The following is a 23,117-nucleotide window of genomic DNA, read 5'->3' on the forward strand; positions in this document are numbered from 1 at the left end:
TCAGGATTTAATGAATTGATATCGCTTTATTCAAGCTACTCACATCTCTCTTCCACCTGCACTTTCAACTGGACCACGGCCAATCAGAGCGGTCCCGCCCCTGACTATCTCTGATTGGTTTAGTCCACGATAGGGGCACAATGTGTGTCTGTTGTTGACCACAGGGAAGGTTGCAGATTTTTTTTTTTTTGCTACCCGAACAGTTGGTCGCACAGGTGCAACCAAATATTTTTTTTAGTCGCACCACTGAAAAATGTGGTCGCATTTGTGACCAAATTGGTCGCACTCTAGAGCCCTGGTCGTGAAGTTCCCCAGAGGCCTGGTAATGAACTCATCATGTGATTCAGGTGTGCTGACCTGGGGTGGGATCTAAAACCTGCAGGCCCTCGAGGCCTGGAGTCGGACACCCTGCTTTAAACGGTTCTGATTTTCATGTCTATAAAAATAAAAACGGATCCTTAAACAGGGGCTTCTTTGAAAACTTGTTACAGCTGCTTCAATTAAAACCTGTATAGTTGTTTTTAGGTCACTTGTTACTAAATGAATGAAAAATGGGAATCACTAAATGACTCTGACCTGGAGTGGGAGTACACCGTCACTCTGTCCTGGTGGATCTTAACAATGAGCCAGAAGTCTGGCATAAGCCGGGCCTGGCACTCCTGTTCATCCAGGGTGGGGCTCTCACACTCAGAGTCGCTGCTGCCACCATCATAACCTGTCAACACAGCATTACATCTGTATTTAACATCTTTCCACCATTCTTCTGAAGACTCACTGACATGAATTGTATATAACATAAGAATTAAGACTCTGTAAAGCAGACACTTTGAACCTTTCAGACTGCAGGTGTTTCTATGACTCTCCCCCACAGGGAGCCTCTCACTCAGCTTTGTGCAGCACTTACCCTGCATGTCTGAGTCCAGGCTGCCTTGGCTGGAGACGACACTCTGGACTCGACTCGGCCTGAGTTTGCCGCCACCTGAGGAGAGAAAACAAGAAGTGATAGAGGAGCGCGTCTCTGTTCTACGCAGGTTAAACTACAGAGCTGAAACCCAAACAGTGCACCACGCTGAAAGAAGCGGTTACTGTTACAATATCTTCACATTTTACTTTTACACGGACTTTATTTTTTTAATACAGGGAGTGCAGAATTATTAGGCAAATGAGTATTTTGTCCACATCATCCTCTTCATGCATGTTGTCTTACTCCAAGCTGTATAGGCTGGAAAGCCTACTACCAATTAAGCATATTAGGTGATGTGCATCTCTGTAATGAGAAGGGGTGTGGTCTAATGACATCAACACCCTATATCAGGTGTGCATAATTATTAGGCAACGTCCTTTCCTTTGGCAAAATGGGTCAAAAGAAGGACTTGACAGGCTCAGAAAAGTCAAAAATAGTGAGATATCTTGCAGAGGGATGCAGCAGTCTCAAAATTGCAAAGCTTCTGAAGCGTGATCATCGAACAATCAAGCGTTTCATTCAAAATAGTCAACAGGGTCGCAAGAAGCGTGTGGAAAAACCAAGGCGCAAAATAACTGCCCATGAACTGAGAAAAGTCAAGCGTGCAGCTGCCAAGATGCCACTTGCCACCAGTTTGGCCATATTTCAGAGCTGCAACATCACTGGAGTGTCCAAAAGCACAAGGTGTGCAATACTCAGAGACATGGCCAAGGTAAGAAAGGCTGAAAGACGACCACCACTGAACAAGACACACAAGCTGAAACGTCAAGACTGGGCCAAGAAATATCTCAAGACTGGTTTTTCTAAGGTTTTATGGACTGATGAAATGAGAGTGAGTCTTGATGGGCCAGATGGATGGGCCCGTGGCTGGATTGGTAAAGGGCAGAGAGCTCCAGTCCCACTCAGACGCCAGCAAGGTGGAGGTGGAGTACTGGTTTGGGCTGGTATCATCAAAGATGAGCTTGTGGGGCCTTTTCGGGTTGAGGATGGAGTCAAGCTCAACTCCCAGTCCTACTGCCAGTTTCTGGAAGACACCTTCTTCAAGCAGTGGTACAGGAAGAAGTCTGCATCCTTCAAGAAAAACATGATTTTCATGCAGGACAATGCTCCATCACACGCGTCCAAGTACTCCACAGCGTGGCTGCAAGAAAGGGTATAAAAGAAGAAAAACTAATGACATGGCCTCCTTGTTCACCTGATCTGAACCCCATTGAGAGCCTGTGGTCCATCATCAAATGTGAGATTTACAAGGAGGGAAAACAGTACACCTCTCTGAACAGTGTCTGGGAGGCTGTGGTTGCTGCTGCACGCAATGTTGATGGTGAACAGATCAAAACACTGACAGAATCCATGGATGGCAGGCTTTTGAGTGTCCTTGCAAAGAAAGGTGGCTATATTGGTCGCTGATTTGTTGTTGTTTTGTTTTTGAATGTCAGAAATGTATATTTGTGAATGTGGAGATGTTATATTGGTTTCACTGGTAAAAATAAATCATTGAAATGGGTATATATTTGTTTTTTGTTAAGTTGCCTAATAATTATGCACAGTAATAGTCACCTGCACACACAGATATCCCCCTAAAATAGCTCAAACTAAAAACAAACTAAAAACTACTTCCAGAAACATTCAGCTTTGATATTAATGAGTTTTTTGGGTTCATTGAGAACATGGTTGTTGTTCAATAATAACATTATTCCTCAAAAATACAACTTGCCTAATAATTCTGCACTCCCCGTACTTGTATTTATTAAGATTTATTATGCATTATGTTTATCTTTTTGGAATGAATAAAGTACAAATGTAAGGTGTTTTATCATCACTGGACATGATGATGACACACGTGCAACAAAACAGTGAAACAAGCAAACCTAAACAGGTATGAATGTGAAACTCACTGTGAGAGGCCGACTGCACGGACTCAGCCAGGCTGACACTCGAGGGGGTCTTTGGGGGTGAGCTGGCCTCTGTGCAGCTCTCTGCCTGCAGCTGGGGGGTACTGGGCTGACCTCTGTCCCCAACCATGCTAACAGAGTCATCTGCTTCAGGCTTCAAGGCTGCAACTGATTCACCAGCGTCCGGAGTCGTGTCACTGAGAGCATCAGCAGCAACACTGACTGGCTTCCTGTCCTCACTCTGCACAGAGTTCAAGTAAAAGTTAGAGTCATTCTGTCTGATAAACTCCTGCAGATAAACTCTACCAACTACACGTTATTATTGACATGCTGATGTCAATAATAACATAAAAACAAACTGAATGCACAGCTGGACAGATGAAGGCTGATCTGATGTATTTTCCCTCCTCTGCACATCACAGTCACTGATGTATCTAACCTCACTGTCGGCCTGAGCTTCTGCTTCGCTCTCGAGCGTCGTGGTCTCCGCCTGAGCTGCAGCACTGCAGGATATGGTGGCGGCAGCAGGGTGTTGTGGGGGGGATGCAGTGCTCTCAGACAGCCTCTCGGTCTCTCGGATCCTCTGAGGGTGCAGTCTGCTCAGAGACATATAGTAGAAGCCGGCCTGTTCTCCATTTAACACATAGCCAGAGAAAGACATCCTACGAAACTCCTGCAAGATAAACAAACGTTGTACTTTATATTCATACGTCCATCTATACAGAAATAACAAACCTCTGTGCATGCCTGTGAATCAGCCTGTAGGCACATATGCAAATTAAAGATTCATTAATGAACTCCTATCATGTTCTCATACAAATATGTGCAGACATGTTTTTGTAGAACATTCCTGGAGAAACTTTGTGTCTCAAGTTTAAATCCTGTTTGTTCTTCTTGCCTCTTTGAATTTTTCCAGCGACTGTTCAGGCCCAAAGACAAACTGAAGCGGGACTTCCTCACAGTGACAGTGCGGTCGACCGCTGGAGCGTAAAACGTGCTCCGCCACTTTCTGCAGCGTGGCCGGGCCGATGACCCGAGAGTGACGCAGAGCAGACACGATCTCATCCTCCAGCAGCCAGCGGATCTGAATCACACCGAGAGAAAGCAGGATAAGAGCAGCACTGCTAGTGTGTGTGTGTGTGTGTGTGTGTGTGTGTGTACAGTAACAGCAGGAAGCACAGATATCTGTTCAGTGAATCTTTCACAAAGACGCTTCAGTAATGTGGAAAAGCTGCCCACCTGTCACCTGTGGGAGGACTCACCTCGTCCATTGTGGCCAGGATTGCCAACTTGTGGGGAAGTGGGAGTTTGGATAAGGGGTCACCAGAGATGCCGTTGACACCTCCTCCCCTCAGACTGTCCAGCACGGCCATCAGCTCCTCGTCAGAGCGATAGGAGGAGGGCTGCCCTGGTGAACGATTCATGCTGCTCTCTGAGGTGTACCTACACACGGAGACAGCTGACGTGAACATCATGGAGTCCACACTCAGACTGACTCAAAGACGCAGTGCGTGCATGGGTCTCCCGCCAACAGCTTCACTCTGGTGCTGCTGCTAATCATCATTTCCAATCCCGTCAATTTAATCTAAAATAAGCAATAACTACTGAACATGAAGACAAAAATTACAATTGATTATTTTTGTCACATCGGTTTTTAGGTTTCCACGATGATAGAAACAATAATAACTTGGTAGCAGGAAATTAGCAGTCTTTGAATGAAAAATGACTGAAATAAGATATTTTCTGTGGATAAAATAATCAATTAATTCAACTTAAAAAAATGAAATAAATAAAAGGAAACAGCACGTGTTTAATTGTAGTAAAATGAATGGAGTGATATTCCAGATGTGCTGGTGTAGTCATCAGTGAAATACCGACACAGCCACAACTGTTGCTTTGCTTTTCTAAGGCTTGTTGGACTCCATCTACCAACTGTCAGATCAGCCTTTTCTATAACTGTCTGTGAGATCCAGACTCATGCTGCAGTGTTTTCTTAGATGTGCATTATGGATGATTATATACAGGCAGATAGAGGTCCAGGGTCCTGAGTGGGGTGTGTCTAAAATGAAGCTCCGCCTCCATCTCACAGAGCTGTTTTTTACTTTCAAAGCTTGTGATTTGCTAAAATGCTCTCATTGAGTTTCATCTGCCTGACATTTATTCATCTCTTCATCTGGCTGCGACTATCACAGGTTGAGAGGCGGTGTACACCTTGGACAGGTCACCAGCAGAGCTAACGAGCACTAGGACTGGGTAACATAAACGTGTTTCTCTTTCAAAGGTGTTCCTGGTTCATCTGTGCTGGAGCCACTTTAATTCAGAGAGCAGTGCAGAAAGATCCTTTGTTCTCTGAAAGGGTCTGTTTTTGGTTCATGCTCAGCTTTCCTTTCATTCTGTTTCCTGGATTTGACCACAAAAAGCAAAGTGAGTAAAGTCCTGCCCAAAGAGGCATCAATAACTCTTTAAAGGCCATTTGAGAAATTCACTGCAGAATAAGCAACGTCACCAGTTTCTGTCTTTATTTCTGCTCCGTGTCACCGCTTTTAAAAAGTGTGATTTCATTAAAATCCTACCAACGCTCCTACAAAGGATCTTTACTGCAATCGATCAGGATGTAAAATTGAGATTTTGCACACGACCTGTTATGATGGAAGTCCGCCATGGCTTCGATCTCCAGAGGCAGCGTCAGAACAAAAATATCCAGCGTGACCGAGAGTTCGTTCAGATCTACAGACTGCACCGCCTCAGCATTCTCCAGGCAGGAAATGACCTCACCTGCAAACACAACTGTGAAGTAAGCTCGGGAACAAAATTAACAGTGTGAAGAAGAAGCTCTTTGTCCAAAGTGGTGATTTATAGAAGCAAAAGAGTAACACAGCTTCAGATATGCTTCCTTGCACAGAGAGAAGCCACTTAGGTGGAAAGCAGTCAGCTGTACTCACCCAGGCACGTGGGCAGCGTCTGCATGGGCACGGAGCCATGGCAGCTCTTCATGTTGACAGAGCAGGTGATGTGAACAAACAGTGGTGGCATGTCCAGCTGTGGGGCCTCGTTCTCCAGCAGGGACTCTCCCTCCAGGATGCTGAACGAGTCCTGGTCCTGGTTCACAGTGTTGGAGTCAGACAGGGACTGGTCCTCACCCTCTCCCTGGGAGCTGCTGCCTGGGTGCTCCTCATACTCCACCACCAGATCTGTGTCGCTCTCCGTCATTATGCAGGAAGACGGCACATTTTCTGCAAGTGTAGCAAGACAACGTTAAAGTAGTCCTAAGAATCATAAACTCTGCAAACTCTTTTTGTTGTTTCACGTCTTTGGTTAAATAAGGTTTTAGGAAAGACTTTATTTTACTTTCAGGCTTTTTATTGACCCGCAGGGACCACGTGGATCCTGCCTGTTATGCATTGTTGTGCATATGTGGGCTACATGCCGACTACGGGAAAAGCGACCCCTGTCTTGACGTTGTTCTCTCGATAACGCAGGACTGCATTGGGCGTTCCAGGAAATAAAGGACTCCACATGAACGTCTGGAATCCCTGAAGGTTACTCACCGAGTTATAACTTATGTGTTTGTGTCAGTGTCTAACAGTAAAGGCATATAACTGTATATGAATACACAGAGTATCAGACACCTGTACAGAGATCATTTACTGCTACAATATAACCTGCATTATTAACATTGTATTAGTAATATATCCCACAGCACTGATGTTGCATTAGAGATGCTTATTAAAGTTATTGCCACCATGTTAACCTTTTTATTCCAGGTGCAGCTATAATTATTTTATACACATTGCATGTTTGTGCTCATTCAGAGTTGATGCTCAGTCTCTTAAAGAAGGTTTGAAGCTTTGTGAAGCGCTGTGTCCTCACAATCTATAGTGTAGGTGACTTGGAGCACAGAAGGATAAACAGCGCACACGCTTACAAACACATAATCCTGCCGGGCCAAAGGCCCGAAATTCATTTAGCTTCTAACTGCATTTCAGTTTGCTTGGTAACAGATGACAGAAGACAAGGACAAGCCCTCAGGGACCGTCTAGGCTTGAAATTTACTGCCATGTATGGAAGCTGTTATAGAAAGAGGAACTTCGGTGTCTGTTTTTAGCCATCTAAGATGTACCATTTACTGCAATCGATGTATTTGATCTGCAATCGACGTGAGAAGGGGCGTTAACCCTGATGTTATAAAAGCATTTTCAAGTGTGTTCTTAGCAGGAGACGTGTGCTGATGTGATGCTGCAGACTTCTTCTCCTGTGTGTGTTGGACCTCACTCTTCTGGGCCTCTGCCGTTTGTTTCATTGCTCCACATTTATTGAAGTCGGGACTCCTCAAAAGGAGGCGATGTGTCTCGTGTTTCTAAAGCATGAAACAGAAGTCGCTGAAATAACGACGCATAAGGCTGATTAAAAACTAACTGATGAAGCACTAACTGGATATTAAATGTGAAATGAGCCGTACTAAAATGATCCGTTTAACTGGGCTCGGCCTCAGAGTCTTCCTCATCTTCACCCTGCTTTGAGTTCTTCTACACCTTTCTCCCAGACGCTGAAGTCACCATAACGATTGCTTTCCATTATAAAAAGCCACGTGTGTACATGTACATGTGCTCACGAGCAGGCAGGTGCTGTTAGAGAAATATCTGAAATTTAGTGCTCAGAGCACATGTTTTATTTTCCCTTTCTATCAGTCTCACATTTTATCTTTTGTAGCCTCCTCCAACAACAACAGCTCTTTTGTTGAGTCACGTTTTCACAGTAATTTCGATGATTCCACTATCAGCCTTTTGGCTACAGGTTATCAACAGCTACAGGAGGAAGAAAAGAAACAACAAACACAAAAAAGCTACGATACTCCTGCACAGAAGCTTCAGGGAAGCTTAGCAGTATAACAACTTGTGCTTAATGAAGGACGAAACATGAAAGGTCCTCCACCTTTAATATTTGTTACTGCTGAACACTGAACAACTGAATGTGTGACCACAGTGCTGACGGGAGACTAACAACAAACCCAAACTAAAGGCAAACGTTTCAGAACGGCCTTTACCGTCTTCAGTGGCGGGCTCAGCTTCTGACAGCAGCTCTTCACTCGCCCGTCTTTTCATCTCGCCGTCCTCCGACTCCTGTGAAGGAAAATCAGAGCAGCAAGGTTCATGCTCAGATATAGACTCATCTCTCTCTTCGGTTTGCTTCTCTGAAATAAACAGTTTTTAGTTTCCCCCCCAACATCTGATTTGTCCAAATCCTTGATGACATCCATCCCTCTTTATAACATGTAAGCTGCTATGTGACGCATGATATTGTAGCTAATTTACAGCAAACTCACCTCTTTCTTGGGTGAAGGTGGAGAGTAGTAGAAGTAGTGTGGGTTGGAGGGAACACTTTTGAAATACTGAGAAAGGATCTCCATGAATTTATCCTGACAACAGTTTAAAATTGAAATGATAATTATTTAAAGCCGTTAGCTTTCTGGTCCAAGAATCAGCTTTAAGGAACTGAAGAGTACGGGATCCCCCTTCAGACACTACCTGTATTATTTTGTGCAGATCTGGATACACGTCACACGTGGGCTGTGTCTGCAGCAGCGTCAGAGGGAATTCTGGGATCGCTCCTTTCTTGGGCTCTTCCTTGATCGGTGGAGATGTAGGAGCAGAGGAATCAGGAACTCCTCTGGATTCAGCCTCACTGGTGTCCTCCACTTCAGTACTGCAGCCAGAAATACCACACAATTAATAACTGTGTCAGTTAACATGAATCTTATTGCAGACTGACCTTAAAACAGTCGTTATAAAAGTGCTTTGGAAGGGAAAAAGCCAACACACTGTCAGCAAACTTATGAACTGGAACCTGTTAACAGATGTGATTCATCAAAGGACAATTAGCAACATCGTGTGGTGGTTTGTTGCTTTATTTGAATGATGACTGGTGAAAGGGAAACATGCATTTATCACGTCTCAAACAGCTCTGACATCCTGGAGGTCTCAGAGCGCCACATTATTCCAACAGAGCAGCCCACTGTGGGAGCACAGGCCCACCGGTGGCAGACTGCATTTAGGAAACAGACACCATCTTCTTACATTACAAACATTTTCATGAAGCTAAATGACACTAAAACTCTGCTTAGTTGTATCATAGTTTTGTGCTGTGTTCGTTCTTTCGGCTCCTGTCAGAGATCTCATCCTGGTAAACTGGAGCTCTTCTTCCCCACGCTCGCTCGCTCGCTTGCTTGCAGGGGCTGGTCTGGAGGTCTAACGTTATAGTTTTTACTGCAGTTTACGAAGTCTTTCCCTGACCATGTAAAGCACAGTGAGAAGACGAGTGTTTAAAAGTGTGACTACAAGAAACAAAGATTTGTTTATAATAGAACTAAACCCTCTTTTTACAGAAAAGTGGAGAATAAATAAAGTTCATTAATATAACAAACGAATCAAAGTATGCTTGAGTCACACCAACATCAGCACATGTGAAGAAAACCCTGACGTAGGCCTCTGTGGATGTGAATTGACCAGCTCAGACAGCACCACCTGCTGGACAGTTTAAATCATTACCAAATGACTAAACTATCCTGATGTTTGCATGCCACTAGCCCCAGATAAACAGATCCACAGACAGATGGGCAGAAACGTGGGTTACTCCCTATGCTGAGATGTTTTATGTAAACCAAAATATAAGAAGGTGATAAGCTGTAACTTCACTTTGTTAAATAGAAGCAACTCATTTCTCAAAGACTGGCATGTGTCTGATTCTGATGATTGGCTTCACCTGCATGAAGAGGCCACTTTATCATCGAGTTGCTCCCCCTCAGCTTCACCAAGGATAAACGTGGCAGGGCTCCTTGAAGCTTTCAGAGGCCCTCCCCATCCTGGAGTCTTGCCGTGTTCCCTGAAGACCCTGATGTGTCCGCATAGCGTCTGCAGGAAGGAGGTGATGTCGATCTCCTGCAGCGATTCTTCACAGTAGTCCATCGCCATCAGGACGTCCTGGGAGCTGATGTTGTAGGACTGCTGCAGGCTGCGGTATACACCTGACAAGAACATGGACGCGTGACCAAACGACGCTCGGACGAGTTTCAGTCACTGTATTTTAACACCTGTGAAATCGTGGACGACTGTGACATGTTGCACTGCTGTGATGGACTTAACCTTAGATCCTCAGTTGTGTGTGTGTTTTGGTGGAGTAAGGATTTTTCTTTTTGACTACTCAGTTAAGCTTGAAGCATTGGTGTTGGTGGACACAGATCACCTTTGACGTAGCTCTGGTGGTAATGCTCCTGCAGCATGCTGCAGTAGTTGGCCAGCTCCTTGTGTTTGTGAGGCTGAGACAGGAGGTCGGTCCAAGGAGACGGACTGCTGCGATCCTGAGATAGAGACCTGCTGGGGAACAACAGCACAGAAAAGACACTGAGAAGAGGAACCCGGGTCTGACAGGATGATGAAGGATCAGTTGAACCACAAGGATAGATCACGTTAGTATATAAAACCTCAATTTCACACATGTAGAAAACAGTGCTGGTTAAAATACAGACAGTTCCACTGCACCTAGTTTTGCATAAGCACTTACATGTAAGCATGAACCATATCTGCACCACAGTACAGGCCCAGTCACAAAGCCGAGAGACCAGTCGATGAAACCCTCACAAGCCAAAATCCTTCTGACCGACTGCTAAATGACCGACATGCATTTCCCAAAGCAAATACATTTGAATGTTTCCATGTTAACCAGTGGTTGTTGACTGGTCTCTATGCTTATGTGACTGGGACTGGGGATTAAGCATCATCGAAGGAGCCAATAAGCCTGTGAGGGACAGCTGAACCTCCACAGCAAGCATCTGAAGCGCTGAATTAGGGGGAGGAGCAAACATGATTTATCAGGTCAAAGTCAGGGAGAGACGAGTCATTTAACAATATTTCTATTTTTAACCTAAGTGTAGAAATTATTTGTGTGTGTTGATAGGTTTGTAGTTTAAACTTAAAATAAGACACAAACATCTAAACAACAGTCTTAATTCAGTATTGACACCCAGAGTTAACTGTTAGTTAAGCACAGGAAGTCTTTTATTGTTTCCCAGTTAACCCATTCTAAGTATTAGGATAGACTCCAGTATGCTTCTGTTTATAAACATCAGCATAACTTTACATGTTTACAAATATGTCATGGCCCCATGCTGTCAGTTTAAGCATCACCAGTCTCTGCATTCCCGCTACATCAGTGGTTCGCAAACTGTGGTACGCGTACCACTGGTGGTACTTTGGCTCCATCTAGTGGTACGTGGAAAGTCTCCAGATTAAATGATATCTGGCACGTTCTGCTTCAAACGTACAGCTCTGCTGTCACTTCCAACATGAATGAAGACAGAAAACTAAACAGCAGTGACGTTTGTAGGGTTACTGAAGGTGGGCTAGCTGCTATATGATGATGTGCTACGTGATCACTAGCCACACAGCTATGTTAGCATAAACAGTGAAGCTGGAGGATGAAGCTAACTTTCTTCCACTGGATAAAAGTTAACCTGAGGGTTCCTGATAGTCAGGGACAAATGCAGTCGCATGGCAGGATGCTGTAAACAGACCAAACTTCAATCAGGAGAACAACTGAGATAATCCATCCACAACACGAGGTCAGTCATTCATATACTGCTGCTGGGCTGCAGTTACATCGTAAGGGTTTAAACACTGAGCTGTAAAATGAACAGTGATGATTAAAACCGAGAGAGGCCGACAGTGATCACTGACTGTTTTTATGGGCTTGTTGAGATTAGAACAAGGTACAAAGTATTAAAACATGTTAAAAACACAACAGCCTTAATAAACACGGAGCAGTTTGTTCAGACGTCATCACTTAACGATTGGCTATCCCACCTGCTGTTTTAATGCAGCACAGTTGTTATTATTATGACGTGTCACATCCTGTTCATAACAGTTAAAATAAATAACATTCATATAAGAAATAAAACTGTCTCGTGTAAACTGCATGTGGTGTTAAATAGGCTGATCTGCACTGTTCAGAGTCTGTGTGACACTATTATATAGAATAACAGGTATCAATAATCATCCCTGACAAATATCCTGCCGACCCAGAGTTTGGCTTCAAATATCACTACAATCCACATTCAGTGTTTCTGAGGTGTACCAGTAAATACTGCCAACTATTTTAAACTATTGCTGTCAGCTTCAAGCATGCAGTGAGTGCTGTTTCACACAGAAAACTGAATATTTGCATTACTCAGTCGCACCAGCACAAATAATGTAAACAGAAAGTTTGATCTGTCCACATCATCTCTTTGAATTAAAACTATAGTTCATGTGTAATCCTTGGCTGGTTCTCCACTAAAACAAATTACAAAGCTGAAGAGCAGCAGACAAAACTGCAGCCTGTGATCAGTGTTAACACATATAAATACAGCGAGTCCAGCATCCCGCTGAGACTTTCAGAATTCATGTTCGTGGATAAAAACATGGATGTAGATCCCAGGTTTAAATATCAGTCTACACTGGAAGTGTCTTAAACCTGCAGTCCTTCCCCCATCCCACAGGAAGTGACTGTCTGAGGCAATTTTGATTTACAACCTCAAAAAAAACACATCTCGGTATTTATGATAGCAAACATCATTTTTATGTCTTATTCAGTAGGACAGGACAGCAGGCATGAAGGTAAGGCCACAGTTTTAAGAGACTTCAACAATGTCAGAGCTCCAAATAAGCAACAGAAGAAGAAATGTGACCCTTTGATGAGCGTCTGTGGTTTTCTCTGATGTTTGCAGCAACAGGAGGAAGCACAGACAGGCCCGGGGAGTAGATGCTTTTGCCAGCCTAGTTTTAGGAAAGCCACACTGTCCCGCTCTACAAGCGCATCCCCAGGTTGCCAGAAGTGTCCAGAGAAAGCTGAGCAGCCCCTCAGCAGACAGAAGGAGAGCAGACAGACAGACAGTGTGCTACCTGAACTTCATCTGCTCACACATCTCCCAGGACTCTGCATCTCGGGCTCTATTCTCCCCCGTGAAGACAACCAGAGACACACATGTTAACATCTCCACTGCAACAATCCAAGGCTCGCAGTGCGTCACACAATCATGACAAAGCCTAATTACAACACGGCTCCTCTTCGTCTAGTACTTCTAAGACTGGGTTAGATGATCCATATTCAGACGGTTTTTGTGTTCCAGGCAATAACAGTGTCATTATTATGAGATAGCCAAGGTTACAAAAAGACCCAAATATATACAATAATTCTATAAGACCTTCTTATCATTTTATAATTGTAACTGGCAACACAACTGTAAAACCTTCCTTGTCTTTCAGCATTTCAGTGCTTGCTTGTTTTTCCCTCAGTACCTGAAGAAGACGTCCCTGGGTTGGCGGCTGGAGTTTGGGTGAACCAGCTGCTCTTTCAGATTCTCCAGTGAACAGTTGTAGACGTAAACTGGACACTTCAGCTGGCTGCTGTCACCAGTGCTCTGCTGGGAAAGCTGTCTGCTGAGGCTGATATGGAAGTCTGACCTCTGTGGCTCAGAGAAGTGGACTCCTTCTTTTTCTGCAGCATCTGGAAACATCAGAAAAACGTAAATCTTTGTGCAAAATGTTTGAACAATTCAAATCCTGCAGACGTGCGGTTTTAGGCTCACCTGAGCCCGGCATCCAACTCTCCATCTCTGAGCCTCTGCTGTCCCAGCTGTTCTGCTCCAGGGTCTGGGAGTCAGCAGCTCCAGTCTGGCCATCAGATGGAGATGAGAGCACAGGGGACCTGGCGGTGCTGGAGCTCAGTCGCCGACTAGAGCGCAGGCTGAGTCCAGACTCGGACCCTTCAAAGCCACCAGTGAATCCAGACAAAGAGTCAGCCTGAGATTTGTTGCTGGGGGTCAAAGCGTCGTCCTCCTGTGTGCTCACATTACTGCGAGGCTCGCTCTCTCCTGAAGCCATCAACATCAGAACATCTGCAACATAACAAACATCATGAGAGCGCGCTAGAAGCACCACAGCCAACAAACTCCAGACTCACCTGTGAAGGTAGCAGGAAGGAAGGTGAGGATTAGATGCTGGGAGCTGATGCACTTGGCATAACATCTCCACTGTGGCGCAGAGCAGCTGCTCTCCAACAACAGGGGCTCTTCATCCACAAGGTCTGCATTGCTGAAACTCTGCCAAACACAACAGACATTTGTCACGAATATAGGGAAGACCAACGAGGGACCTGAAGCAGCTCCCACTGCACATCTCCAGTGTGGTTGTGGCCTCATTACCTGCAGAAACAGTCAGAGAGCTCAAAAGGACAATTTCAATTTATTAGAGAAATGTTTGCATTCCTATCCCATGATTTACTTTAGTACGTTTATCTAGAAACAGCAGACTGAAAGAAAACAATACAAGTATCACAGACGTGTGTGGCAATCAAGCCTAAAGGCACCAACGGCTGTAAGGATTCAAACATTTTCAAAGGCTTCATCACTAGCTGCATCATAACAACATAAATAAAAAACACTTAAACGTGACACAGGTTTGGTTTTGTGCAAATGTTGGAGATCACCTGTAAAGTGCTGGTTGACCCCATCACCTCTCTGCTGCTGCCGGCCGTGTAGAATGACGTCACCGTGTCCTGTTTCTCTGGAGGCTTGACGCACTCCTCTAAAGAAACCGAGACGACAGAGAAACTGATAAAGTAGAGAACAAAACACTCATATTTTGTTACTCTCCTATCATTCTTTTCCAATTATAATGGGATCATCTACCTCCAGGAGATACTCTGGCTAGATTCACCGCCACTTGGACACAGACTCGTACAGACCTTTAATAACCGGCAGGGAGAAAGGAGCGGCGTGGCCGTCTCGTTCCCGCTCCAAGATGTGATGCATGAAGGCGACGTGGTCCCCGTCAGCTAACGGGATCTCTCTGTCACTCAGCTCGTTCTCCAGGCTGGTGTGGAAGAGGCTGAGCAGGAGCTCATTGGGCAGGCAGTGGGAGCTGTTCATCTGCTCCTCACTCCCCGTCGCTGAGCACAAAAAGGCAAACGCGCTCAAATCGATTTATTATATTTATTTATTATCATTTCTAAGCGTATAGATGCATGTTGTAGGACACAGATGGAAGTGAGGTGCATTAAGATCAGCGAGCCCTCATATACAGTACGCTACTCTGTCTAAAGCAGGTTGACGTAAAACGTGCTGTACATACCTGTGCTGAATGCGACGAAAAACAGCTCAACCTGCTGGCATTTTGGGAGCAGCTTAATGAGGTCAAACTGGAAAGGGACCATGTGGATGCTCTCCTCAGAGACCAGATGTTCTCCTGCACATAATGGAAAATCATCACATTTTCAACCAAGCAAAAACCGGAGAATCGCATCCGCTGAGCCATCAAGGCTTTAATGTGTTCAGCTTTAGTTTAATGTTTGACTAGAATGAGCTCAACAAACGTCTAACAACGGCAGGCTGAGTGCTAACACTGCAGCGAGGCACGACTCTTGCAGGCGTTTCTGTGATGTGAGACGTTTTGCTAACGCTGATTAAAAGCTACGTTTGTTACCTTGTGCATCCTTGAGTCCAGCTGGCAGAGAGCAGACCTGATCCTTATTCTGACACAGCTGGCTCAGATATTCAAAGGTCATCATGGTGGACATGCAGGCCAAGTCCCTCGGGAAGATCTGCAACACAACAGGGACGCGTAAACCAAACCTGCTGCTTTTGACGAGCAAAGCTTCACGTACACAAACGGAGCAAACTGAGCTCTAGTTTGAGAGCAGCTTGTATGAGCCAGCTTTTCGTACTGCTCGAGGGAGCTCCTGGTACTTAAGGCCCTGAAAGGAGCGGTGCTGATCCGTGCAGTTCACCGTGCCGCACTGCGGTTCCACCCAGCATTCGGTCACGAGGTTCAGCTCCGTGTCCAGGTCGACTGCCTCCACCTCGGTGTCATTGTCGTCGTCGGTGGAGAAGCTAGAACTCCACGAAAGACAAAACAAAATGCTGAAAATTGAAGAGTTCAGCTGAGCTGCACAAACATTTTGAACTGTGTTAAAGGGCTTCGTGTTAGATTAACTTTACAAACATCGACACAGTATCAGGGCATCTCAGATTAAATGACAACGACACGCTGCTGACGGAACGTAAACATGTCAGTCACACAGCTTCTTCCTCATCACTGTCGATACCACACGCTGACCAGCTGCAGCGTTGCAATAAACATGAATAAATCAGTCAAACTGAGCCTGGATGTAAAATGCTGCATTATGTACATGTTACTGTTTTTTAAGAGGTTCTGAGGTTTAAATGAAATCCACCGTTTCTGGTTTCTGTTGCTTATTTGTAGCTTTAATAAACAGGTGAAGTAAACGTAGACTTTGATCACGCTGAACTCAAACCAAGTGACAAACATTCCTGTTGCTTTTAATAAAAGCTGCGTCCTAACAGCGTGTCCTGGTCTAAACTATGGGCACTGCCAGGCTTACCTGTCCTTCGTTGAGGTAGAGTGAGGGGGAAACAGGATGTACTGAACAATGCAAGAGTGACTCTCTCTGTCCACGTCTCCTGACGTTCCCTGAAGACACAAATAAAACCAAATCAGGATCACAGAGAATCACTTTGGGAGAGCAGTTTGTCCTGCTGTTCTTTACCCTCATTGGCAGCTCGATCACCAGGCTTATAATGCCCTCGCCACTGGCAGCAAAGTTGAAGCCTTCTGACAGGCGAATCCTGCAGACATCAGGACAATTTTAAGGTTTTGCATCTCAAAGAGAAGAAATTTGTAAAGAGAGACACGGCACTTAAAGAGTCCTGAAGTTAGATCAGAATCATCTTTGTTTGTTCCAGTTTGATTTATGGGAGAGCTGCATAACCACAGAGTAGTTACCATCAAAACCACGGTGAAAAACTGCTGCTCAAATGCGTGCATTTCTTCCTCTGGCTCATTTATATTCGTAGCTGTGGTATTTTTAAAGAGATCACATTTAACAGCTTGAACTTACTCCGAGAGAGTAATGTAATTTTTACACATAACATATAATGGAATTGTAAGGAGGTATTTCTGTAGTCTATTGATACTAGATAGTGGGAAAGGGGTGGGATTAAATAAGCTTATGCTTCTTCCTGCTCCTTTTTGAACATGGACGTTATTTGGAGTTGTGGTTGCTCGTCTTCCTTTTGTTTTGCTTTGTTCATTTGTCTCTTTTAATTCTATTTTGTTGTACTTTTTCAACATGTTCAAAATAAAGATTCAATCAATCAAAAAACTTACTCTGAGAGCATGGACAGGATATGGGCAACAGCCTGCATGGCTACAGCCGGTCCCTGGCTGCTCTGCACGGCCCACACCCAACGCTGGTGCAGGAAGTAACGTGACAGAGAGGCCAGCGTCGAGGAGGCTGTGCGGTTTGCTGCCACGCTGAGGGGTGCAGCGGTGTTGGAGGGCAGTGGGAAGGTCTCCATGTTGAAGATGAAGGGAGTCCTGAAGTCTAGAGGAAGCTTGTCATACCTGCACAGGATCAGCAGTTAGTCTCCATTCAGTTGCTGTTGGTAGCAACAGCAAACTGTGTAACCAGTACTTTTAAGTGGTTATGCATTTATGTATTTATTATTAGATTACATGACCTTCCTCTGGTGGCCTACTATGACATGGACCGACCTGATAAGCAGCTTTTCCAGAGGCTTACTGACCACCACCACACAGGGTCTGTCAGAGAGCGCAGGCTTGGGAGCAGGGATGGAGGGAGACTTGGATGGAGACGGGTGGCCCACAGCCTTCCTCTTGGTTTTGGGGGTTGCCTCTTTGTTCTGAACACGATGAGGGAAGCGAAGCTTGAGGATCTGCTCTCGCAGCTCATCCACAATCTGATTTTAGAAAACAAAGCACAACACGAGTCTCACAGAGTTACAAGTGGGGCAGTTTGTTCCCCGAGCACAAATGTGTCCCATAACCTCCTTTCATGTTTTTACAAAAAGAAACGGAGAACCACATTTTGTAAAAACAGTGCACAAAAAATACAATAGTGTCATCTACTAACAGCTATGGATCATAACACTGATATTGTATTGGCCCCATGTTTTTTGACTGAGTACCTTGTTCCTAATGTGGGCCGGTGTGCCGATGGGGAAACCCAGACGCAGGACCATGCAGGGGGTCTTTGAGATGACACGCACCAAGTAGAAGGAGGTGGGAGGCTGATCAGAAGAGCTGCTGAGAAAAAACAAAGAGCGTTGAGCAGAAGCAGTGAGTCTTAAACATCATCAGCCAACACCACCTGTCGTCTCACCTGTATATGAGTTTTACATACGAGTAACCCTCCACCAGCACGAAGCTGCTGCAGTCCCTCAGCAGTGACGTGAGGGCCGAGTGGGAGATGCGACACTGGATGGTGCTGTAGCGCCCGTTGTTCCCAGGTGTGTGCAGATGTTTGGGGACAGGCCTGCAAAGGTCAAAGTATTGTGGTAGCAATGAAAGACTGGCAAAGAAAAACAAGCTGACATAAACAAATATGGCGGATAAAAAGAATACAAGAGCTTCATTTTTCTTAATGCAAGCTCAATCATCCAGGTAAGGAAATCTCAGTGGTTGTTGATCAGTGGTCATGAGGATTTGCATAATTAAGATGAAGGAACTGACCTCCCAGCCCATTGTTCCCTCACTGGGCTGGTTTCAGTCATTATGCAAATGTGCTGTTTATAAGATTGAAACCTGCAGTCAGCTGAGACTGAAGACATCACCTGATGATGACGAAACGTTTCTCCCACAAAACGCTGCGTCCACATGAACAGAATCAACTTTTGGAGATTCATTATTCTTACATATCATGCTCAAGGATGATGACAATGCGATGCATGTGTAGCCATCTCTGCCAGAAGTTGGCGTCCATGGAGAGGATGGGCTTCCAGTATGATGCAAACTGGGACTGAGAGGAATCTTTGGATCCACTGTGCTGCAGAGACAAGACCTGGAGGAGGAGGAGAGACACGACAGCGTTAAGAGACAAACAGATAAACAGAGCTGGTCTCTGCAAACACTACATGTTAGCAGGTCCCACACAGCGGGAACAATAAGAACAATTTGTGAATATTTAGGTCCAATCTGGTGTCATGCTTCATAAATCTGCAGGATTTAGGAGCATTCGGGATGAAAGTTTTCCAAGAAAAAATGCAACTACGCAAAAGCAACACTTTGTGACACACAGAGTTCTTAAACCTTGCACCAACACAGATCATAAGAGCTGGTAAGTTCCCAACATAGTGTGAAGTATAGCAACAAGGCTGACCGGAGTGGTGGAGCCAGGAGGGATGTAGAACAGGGGAACTCCATTTTTGGTGCTCTCAGGAATCATGTAGTTCTCAGGCATCGAGTTAAACGACTGCAGGTGCACCAACATCTGATCAGTTTGGTTGATGCTGGAAAGGACAAACAGCACATGGATTTTCATATCAATACGGCTACATGATGGTGGGATCGCACAGAATCTCTAACTGGAAACCAGATTCCAGACCTCATGTCGTACCTCTGCAGTGTGTTCCAGAAGCGCCGGATGACAGAGGTGCGGTACTGGCTGGTGATGGGTTTCCTCTGGGTGCAGCTGATGTCGTGCAAGATGTCGTAGCTCCCCTCCATCGTCACCTCCACTCTGGTGGTTCTCTTGGAGGGGTCCAGTGGCCAGGAGGCAGCCGCGAGATACTCAATGTGCATGTTGTGTTTCCATAAGAGCACGAGCTTCACCTCCAGCTGAGTCCCACCTAATGTCACCAGCAGCTTCAGTCTCAACACAAACACTCAGTTTTCCTGACTTGGTGTGAGATGTTAGTAAAGACACACAGCCGTTTACCTTTAGTGAGGCTGATGTCAGTGATGGTGTAGCCCTCTCTCAGTCTCACAGACAGCACGCTGATTAGATGAGCATGGACCTCCTTCTCCGTGTGCTTCTTCCTCCTCATGACCAGAGCAGGGTTTCCACTGGCCGACACCAGGTGCTCGTTGAACAGCTTGTGCTGGGAAACTACAAAAAACAGAAGCAGTTAGTATGTGTCATGATGATTAGAACCATCACTGTCATCTTCATCACTAACAATAAAGAGATTATGGCCTACAAACGCTAATAAGCTGACAATGAAGAGCAAGAGGACTAGCGATAAATGCAGCAGTGTTTCAACTCCTCGGACATTTTTGTAATTCTATGTATTCCTTCATATGACCTGAAATATAACTGGTTTTTCATATAATGTAGCTAAAGAGATCCCAGGTAAGTAACTGTTAACAATCTATGGAACTAAGAGAATTCAACATATCTTGTATTTGTGATACGCTTAAGATTAATATTATAATTCAGCAGCTGCTTTTCTGTAAAACTGACAGTAAAATGTAAAAAAGGCTTGGTGTAAATCAGCGCTCCTCAACCTTTTTTGCTCCACAGACCGTTTCATGTCAGACAATATTTTCACAGACCTTTAAGGTGTGGCAGATAAACACAAAATAAAATGATGCGACAAAAACTGGTGTTTTGTAAATATAATAATAAATATGAATTCACTTTATCAGCAGCGTCCTCCTGAAATGCACCAACAACATGAGAGTAACATCCTCCTCTCTGCCCCTTAATGCACTCTGGTCACTATGGTAACGCGTAAATATTTCTTTCAAAATAAGACGCACGACTGCAACACAGGAAAGACCCAGGGAACCAGAGCGAACGATAAAAACCCTGAAAACCATAAATTTCACACCGGAGCCTCAAGTCTCGCAGCCCGGCACCAAACGACTCACGGACCAGCACCAAACGACTCACGGACCAGTACCGGTCGTTTGGTACCAGTGGTGTCAACCAGAGTGCTGTCCTGTGAGGCCTGATGGGGGAACGCTCATATATTCATGTAAAATGAGTCATTGAGACTGAGGATTCAAAAAAACATTAACAATAAAAAACACAGCTTTTGAAACAAAGAATAAATATTTAGATTCTGCACGGTTTTAAAAACTGTCAGAGCTCATTTGTGTTGCATCCTGTCACTGAACCAGTGCTCACAGGACTGATGAAAAAACTAGCATCAGACTTGTACATCGTTGTCTCACCACAGAAATACTCTGAGTTCATGGACTCGGGGCTCTTGAGGAAGGAGTATGTTAGAAATGCTTTGTGGTAGGCATTCATCTCCTCGCTGTTTAGGTCCACTTCAGGACAGCTGGGCAGGTAGGAGCCAAAAGTGGCTAATGAGATGAACTTCATCAGCTCGACGTTGGGGATATAGCCAAAGCTGCAGTCGTAGGAGTACGCCCCGCCAACCTGTGCATGCAAAAACAGGACTCAGAGACGAGCAGCTGGAGAATCCCCTAAATATCTCTAAATAATCATCATCATCACTTCCATTGTGGAAAACGATTGTTGTGACTGCTTTAGACAACAGTTCTTGCACACAAAAATGTATATTCAGAATACAGAGTTAGATTCTGGTCTTTACTTGTACAAAGGAGCAGGAGATGGTTCCACTCCGGAGCTGGTTCAGCAGGGTTTCACACATGGCCACATCAGGAACACTCGTGACCCCGTCCGTGATTATAATGATGCCTTTGACAGAAAGACAAGTAAAGAAAGGAGTCGGTGTTCCAAGTTTATTCTTCTTTGTAAAGCACTGGCAACTTTATATCCATCGCTCCAGGATCGTCACGTAATGACTGTCATGTGGTACAAAACCATTCATTAAAAACCTTTAAAAGTTACAGGAAGCTTATGTGTGTTTTATGCGACTGCATTTACTTGTTCATCAATGAAACTTAACGTTAAAAAACAAATGCACGCAGAGTTTCAACCTCTATTTGTATTTCTCTCATAAGTACACCTGTCATTTTACAGAAGAGAAACTGAGTGCATCAGTGATTTAACCTGTCTGAGAGTGTGCACTCTTCCTCCATCAATCATGTCATAAACTCTATAAGAACAACAGTTTCTTGGCTTGCAGAATAAAGGAAGCCATGACAAGGTCCCAGATGTGTGACTTCAGTGGTTCACATCAGATCAATAAGTTGACCCATACAGCAGGAAAACAACATCAGGAATATCTGATGGAGTACTGTGTGCTGTCAGATGTTAACGGTTATTTCTGAGGAAACAATCATCCAGGTAAGTAGATCCCAAAAGGCTGATACTCTTCATCAGCGTTTTCACGTCTTCAGTCTCAGCTGACTGCAGGTTTCACCCTTATAAACAGAACATTTGCATAATGACTGAAACCAGCCCACTGAAGGAACAATGGGCTGGGAGGTCACCTTCCTCATAATTATGCAAATCCTCATCACCACTGATCAATGTCCATGAGTCCCATTCACAGAGAGGTGGGGAACGGCTGCAATCACAGCATGTAAGATGGAGACAGATGCACCCTCTGCTTCAGAGGTGGTCGTTCCCTTTTCACAGAAATGTGCTGTTTATAAGGTTGAAACCTGCAGTCAGCTGAGATTAGTGACGAAACTCCTCCCCCACTGAAAACGTCCAGATGAACAGAATCAACCTTTTGGGCTCTGAGGAAACAGTTCTCTTGATCTGTGGATGTCAAGTGCAAACTCCTCTGCATAAAAACAGATTTGTTCTTAGAAGAGACGTTTTTTAAATAAGGCACGACAACGAAAGAGGAACTGCTAAATAACACCTCTGATACTTGAAGTGTAACTTCACCAACCTGCACTGGAGTTGGGAGGCAGCAGCTGAAGGGCCAGGATGCCCTGGCGTACCATGCTGACCAGCCCCATTTCAGCTGACACCATGGAAACACTTTGCGTCCGGTGGGGGTGCTCGTCCAAGCCGCTGCTCTGGTCACTTGAGTTCTGTGACGGCTCCACGCACTAAGAAGCAAAGGAAATAGAAATGTGTTAGGACACATTTAATGCACAACATAGAAGGCAGGATTTAATGCCACACTCATTCTTTATAAAGCAGCATTAAACTGTGACACGCTTTGATGTGGACTCACAAGCTGCCCCCAGGTGGAGGAGCTTTTAGTTCACTTTGCTGAGGGCAGTTACAACATGTGCTTTCATAGGTGGACAAGGTGACGCACTGAATGCAGTGCAGAGTCTGCCCCTGTTTGTTTTCTAGCAAATAACAGTGAATAATGTCAGCAGGGAATTGTGTGTTTGGTAACATATCAGGATATCAGCTACTCGCTCCCCTGGGATTATCAGCCGTGTGATGAGAGACGATATTTTACTGACCTGCATAATCAGTCGACCCACAAAAAGACTCAGACATAGCTGTTTAAAGTCTGGCCCTTCTTCCCAAAATGAACCATTCAATAAAGATCTTTGACAGAAGAT

The 23,117-nt window shown here is 44.8% G+C and overlaps 1 protein-coding gene across 9 annotated transcripts in view; it reads right to left on the minus strand.

Annotated features, from left to right (window-relative positions):
* The window catches only part of szt2 (SZT2 subunit of KICSTOR complex), a 106,843-nt gene that overhangs the window by 76,698 nt on the left and 7,028 nt on the right, over nucleotides 1-23,117 (minus strand). For 3 of the 9 annotated variants that reach the window (XM_005734983.1, XM_005734986.1, XM_005734979.1), the window contains exons 6-40: nucleotides 22,484-22,646; nucleotides 21,269-21,375; nucleotides 20,883-21,093; nucleotides 19,642-19,812; nucleotides 19,321-19,552; nucleotides 19,084-19,213; nucleotides 18,620-18,765; nucleotides 18,088-18,240; nucleotides 17,894-18,011; nucleotides 17,460-17,665; nucleotides 17,073-17,309; nucleotides 16,453-16,531; nucleotides 16,288-16,376; nucleotides 15,610-15,781; nucleotides 15,369-15,486; nucleotides 15,018-15,131; nucleotides 14,632-14,835; nucleotides 14,374-14,471; nucleotides 13,849-13,987; nucleotides 13,475-13,783; nucleotides 13,185-13,392; nucleotides 12,789-12,836; nucleotides 10,096-10,226; nucleotides 9,616-9,877; nucleotides 8,382-8,559; nucleotides 8,180-8,272; nucleotides 7,901-7,976; nucleotides 5,799-6,089; nucleotides 5,496-5,631; nucleotides 4,119-4,299; nucleotides 3,755-3,940; nucleotides 3,296-3,529; nucleotides 2,860-3,097; nucleotides 905-979; nucleotides 577-715 (exon numbers count right to left, since the gene is read on the minus strand). In XM_005734983.1, the coding sequence (XP_005735040.1) occupies nucleotides 577-715; nucleotides 905-979; nucleotides 2,860-3,097; nucleotides 3,296-3,529; nucleotides 3,755-3,940; nucleotides 4,119-4,299; nucleotides 5,496-5,631; nucleotides 5,799-6,089; nucleotides 7,901-7,976; nucleotides 8,180-8,272; nucleotides 8,382-8,559; nucleotides 9,616-9,877; nucleotides 10,096-10,226; nucleotides 12,789-12,836; nucleotides 13,185-13,392; nucleotides 13,475-13,783; nucleotides 13,849-13,987; nucleotides 14,374-14,471; nucleotides 14,632-14,835; nucleotides 15,018-15,131; nucleotides 15,369-15,486; nucleotides 15,610-15,781; nucleotides 16,288-16,376; nucleotides 16,453-16,531; nucleotides 17,073-17,309; nucleotides 17,460-17,665; nucleotides 17,894-18,011; nucleotides 18,088-18,240; nucleotides 18,620-18,765; nucleotides 19,084-19,213; nucleotides 19,321-19,552; nucleotides 19,642-19,812; nucleotides 20,883-21,093; nucleotides 21,269-21,375; nucleotides 22,484-22,646 (5,672 nt within the window). The remainder of the gene's footprint in view (nucleotides 1-576; nucleotides 716-904; nucleotides 980-2,859; nucleotides 3,098-3,295; nucleotides 3,530-3,754; nucleotides 3,941-4,118; nucleotides 4,300-5,495; nucleotides 5,632-5,798; nucleotides 6,090-7,900; nucleotides 7,977-8,179; nucleotides 8,273-8,381; nucleotides 8,560-9,615; nucleotides 9,878-10,095; nucleotides 10,227-12,788; nucleotides 12,837-13,184; nucleotides 13,393-13,474; nucleotides 13,784-13,848; nucleotides 13,988-14,373; nucleotides 14,472-14,631; nucleotides 14,836-15,017; nucleotides 15,132-15,368; nucleotides 15,487-15,609; nucleotides 15,782-16,287; nucleotides 16,377-16,452; nucleotides 16,532-17,072; nucleotides 17,310-17,459; nucleotides 17,666-17,893; nucleotides 18,012-18,087; nucleotides 18,241-18,619; nucleotides 18,766-19,083; nucleotides 19,214-19,320; nucleotides 19,553-19,641; nucleotides 19,813-20,882; nucleotides 21,094-21,268; nucleotides 21,376-22,483; nucleotides 22,647-23,117) is intronic. The other 6 variants (XM_013911341.1, XM_005734980.1, XM_005734982.1 and 3 more) reach the window with 6 other exon arrangements.

The sequence above is a fragment of the Pundamilia nyererei genome, unplaced genomic scaffold (genome assembly GCF_000239375.1).
Source record: "Pundamilia nyererei isolate P.nyererei 1_Seehausen unplaced genomic scaffold, PunNye1.0 scaffold00061, whole genome shotgun sequence".
NCBI lineage: Eukaryota > Metazoa > Chordata > Actinopteri > Cichliformes > Cichlidae > Pundamilia > Pundamilia nyererei.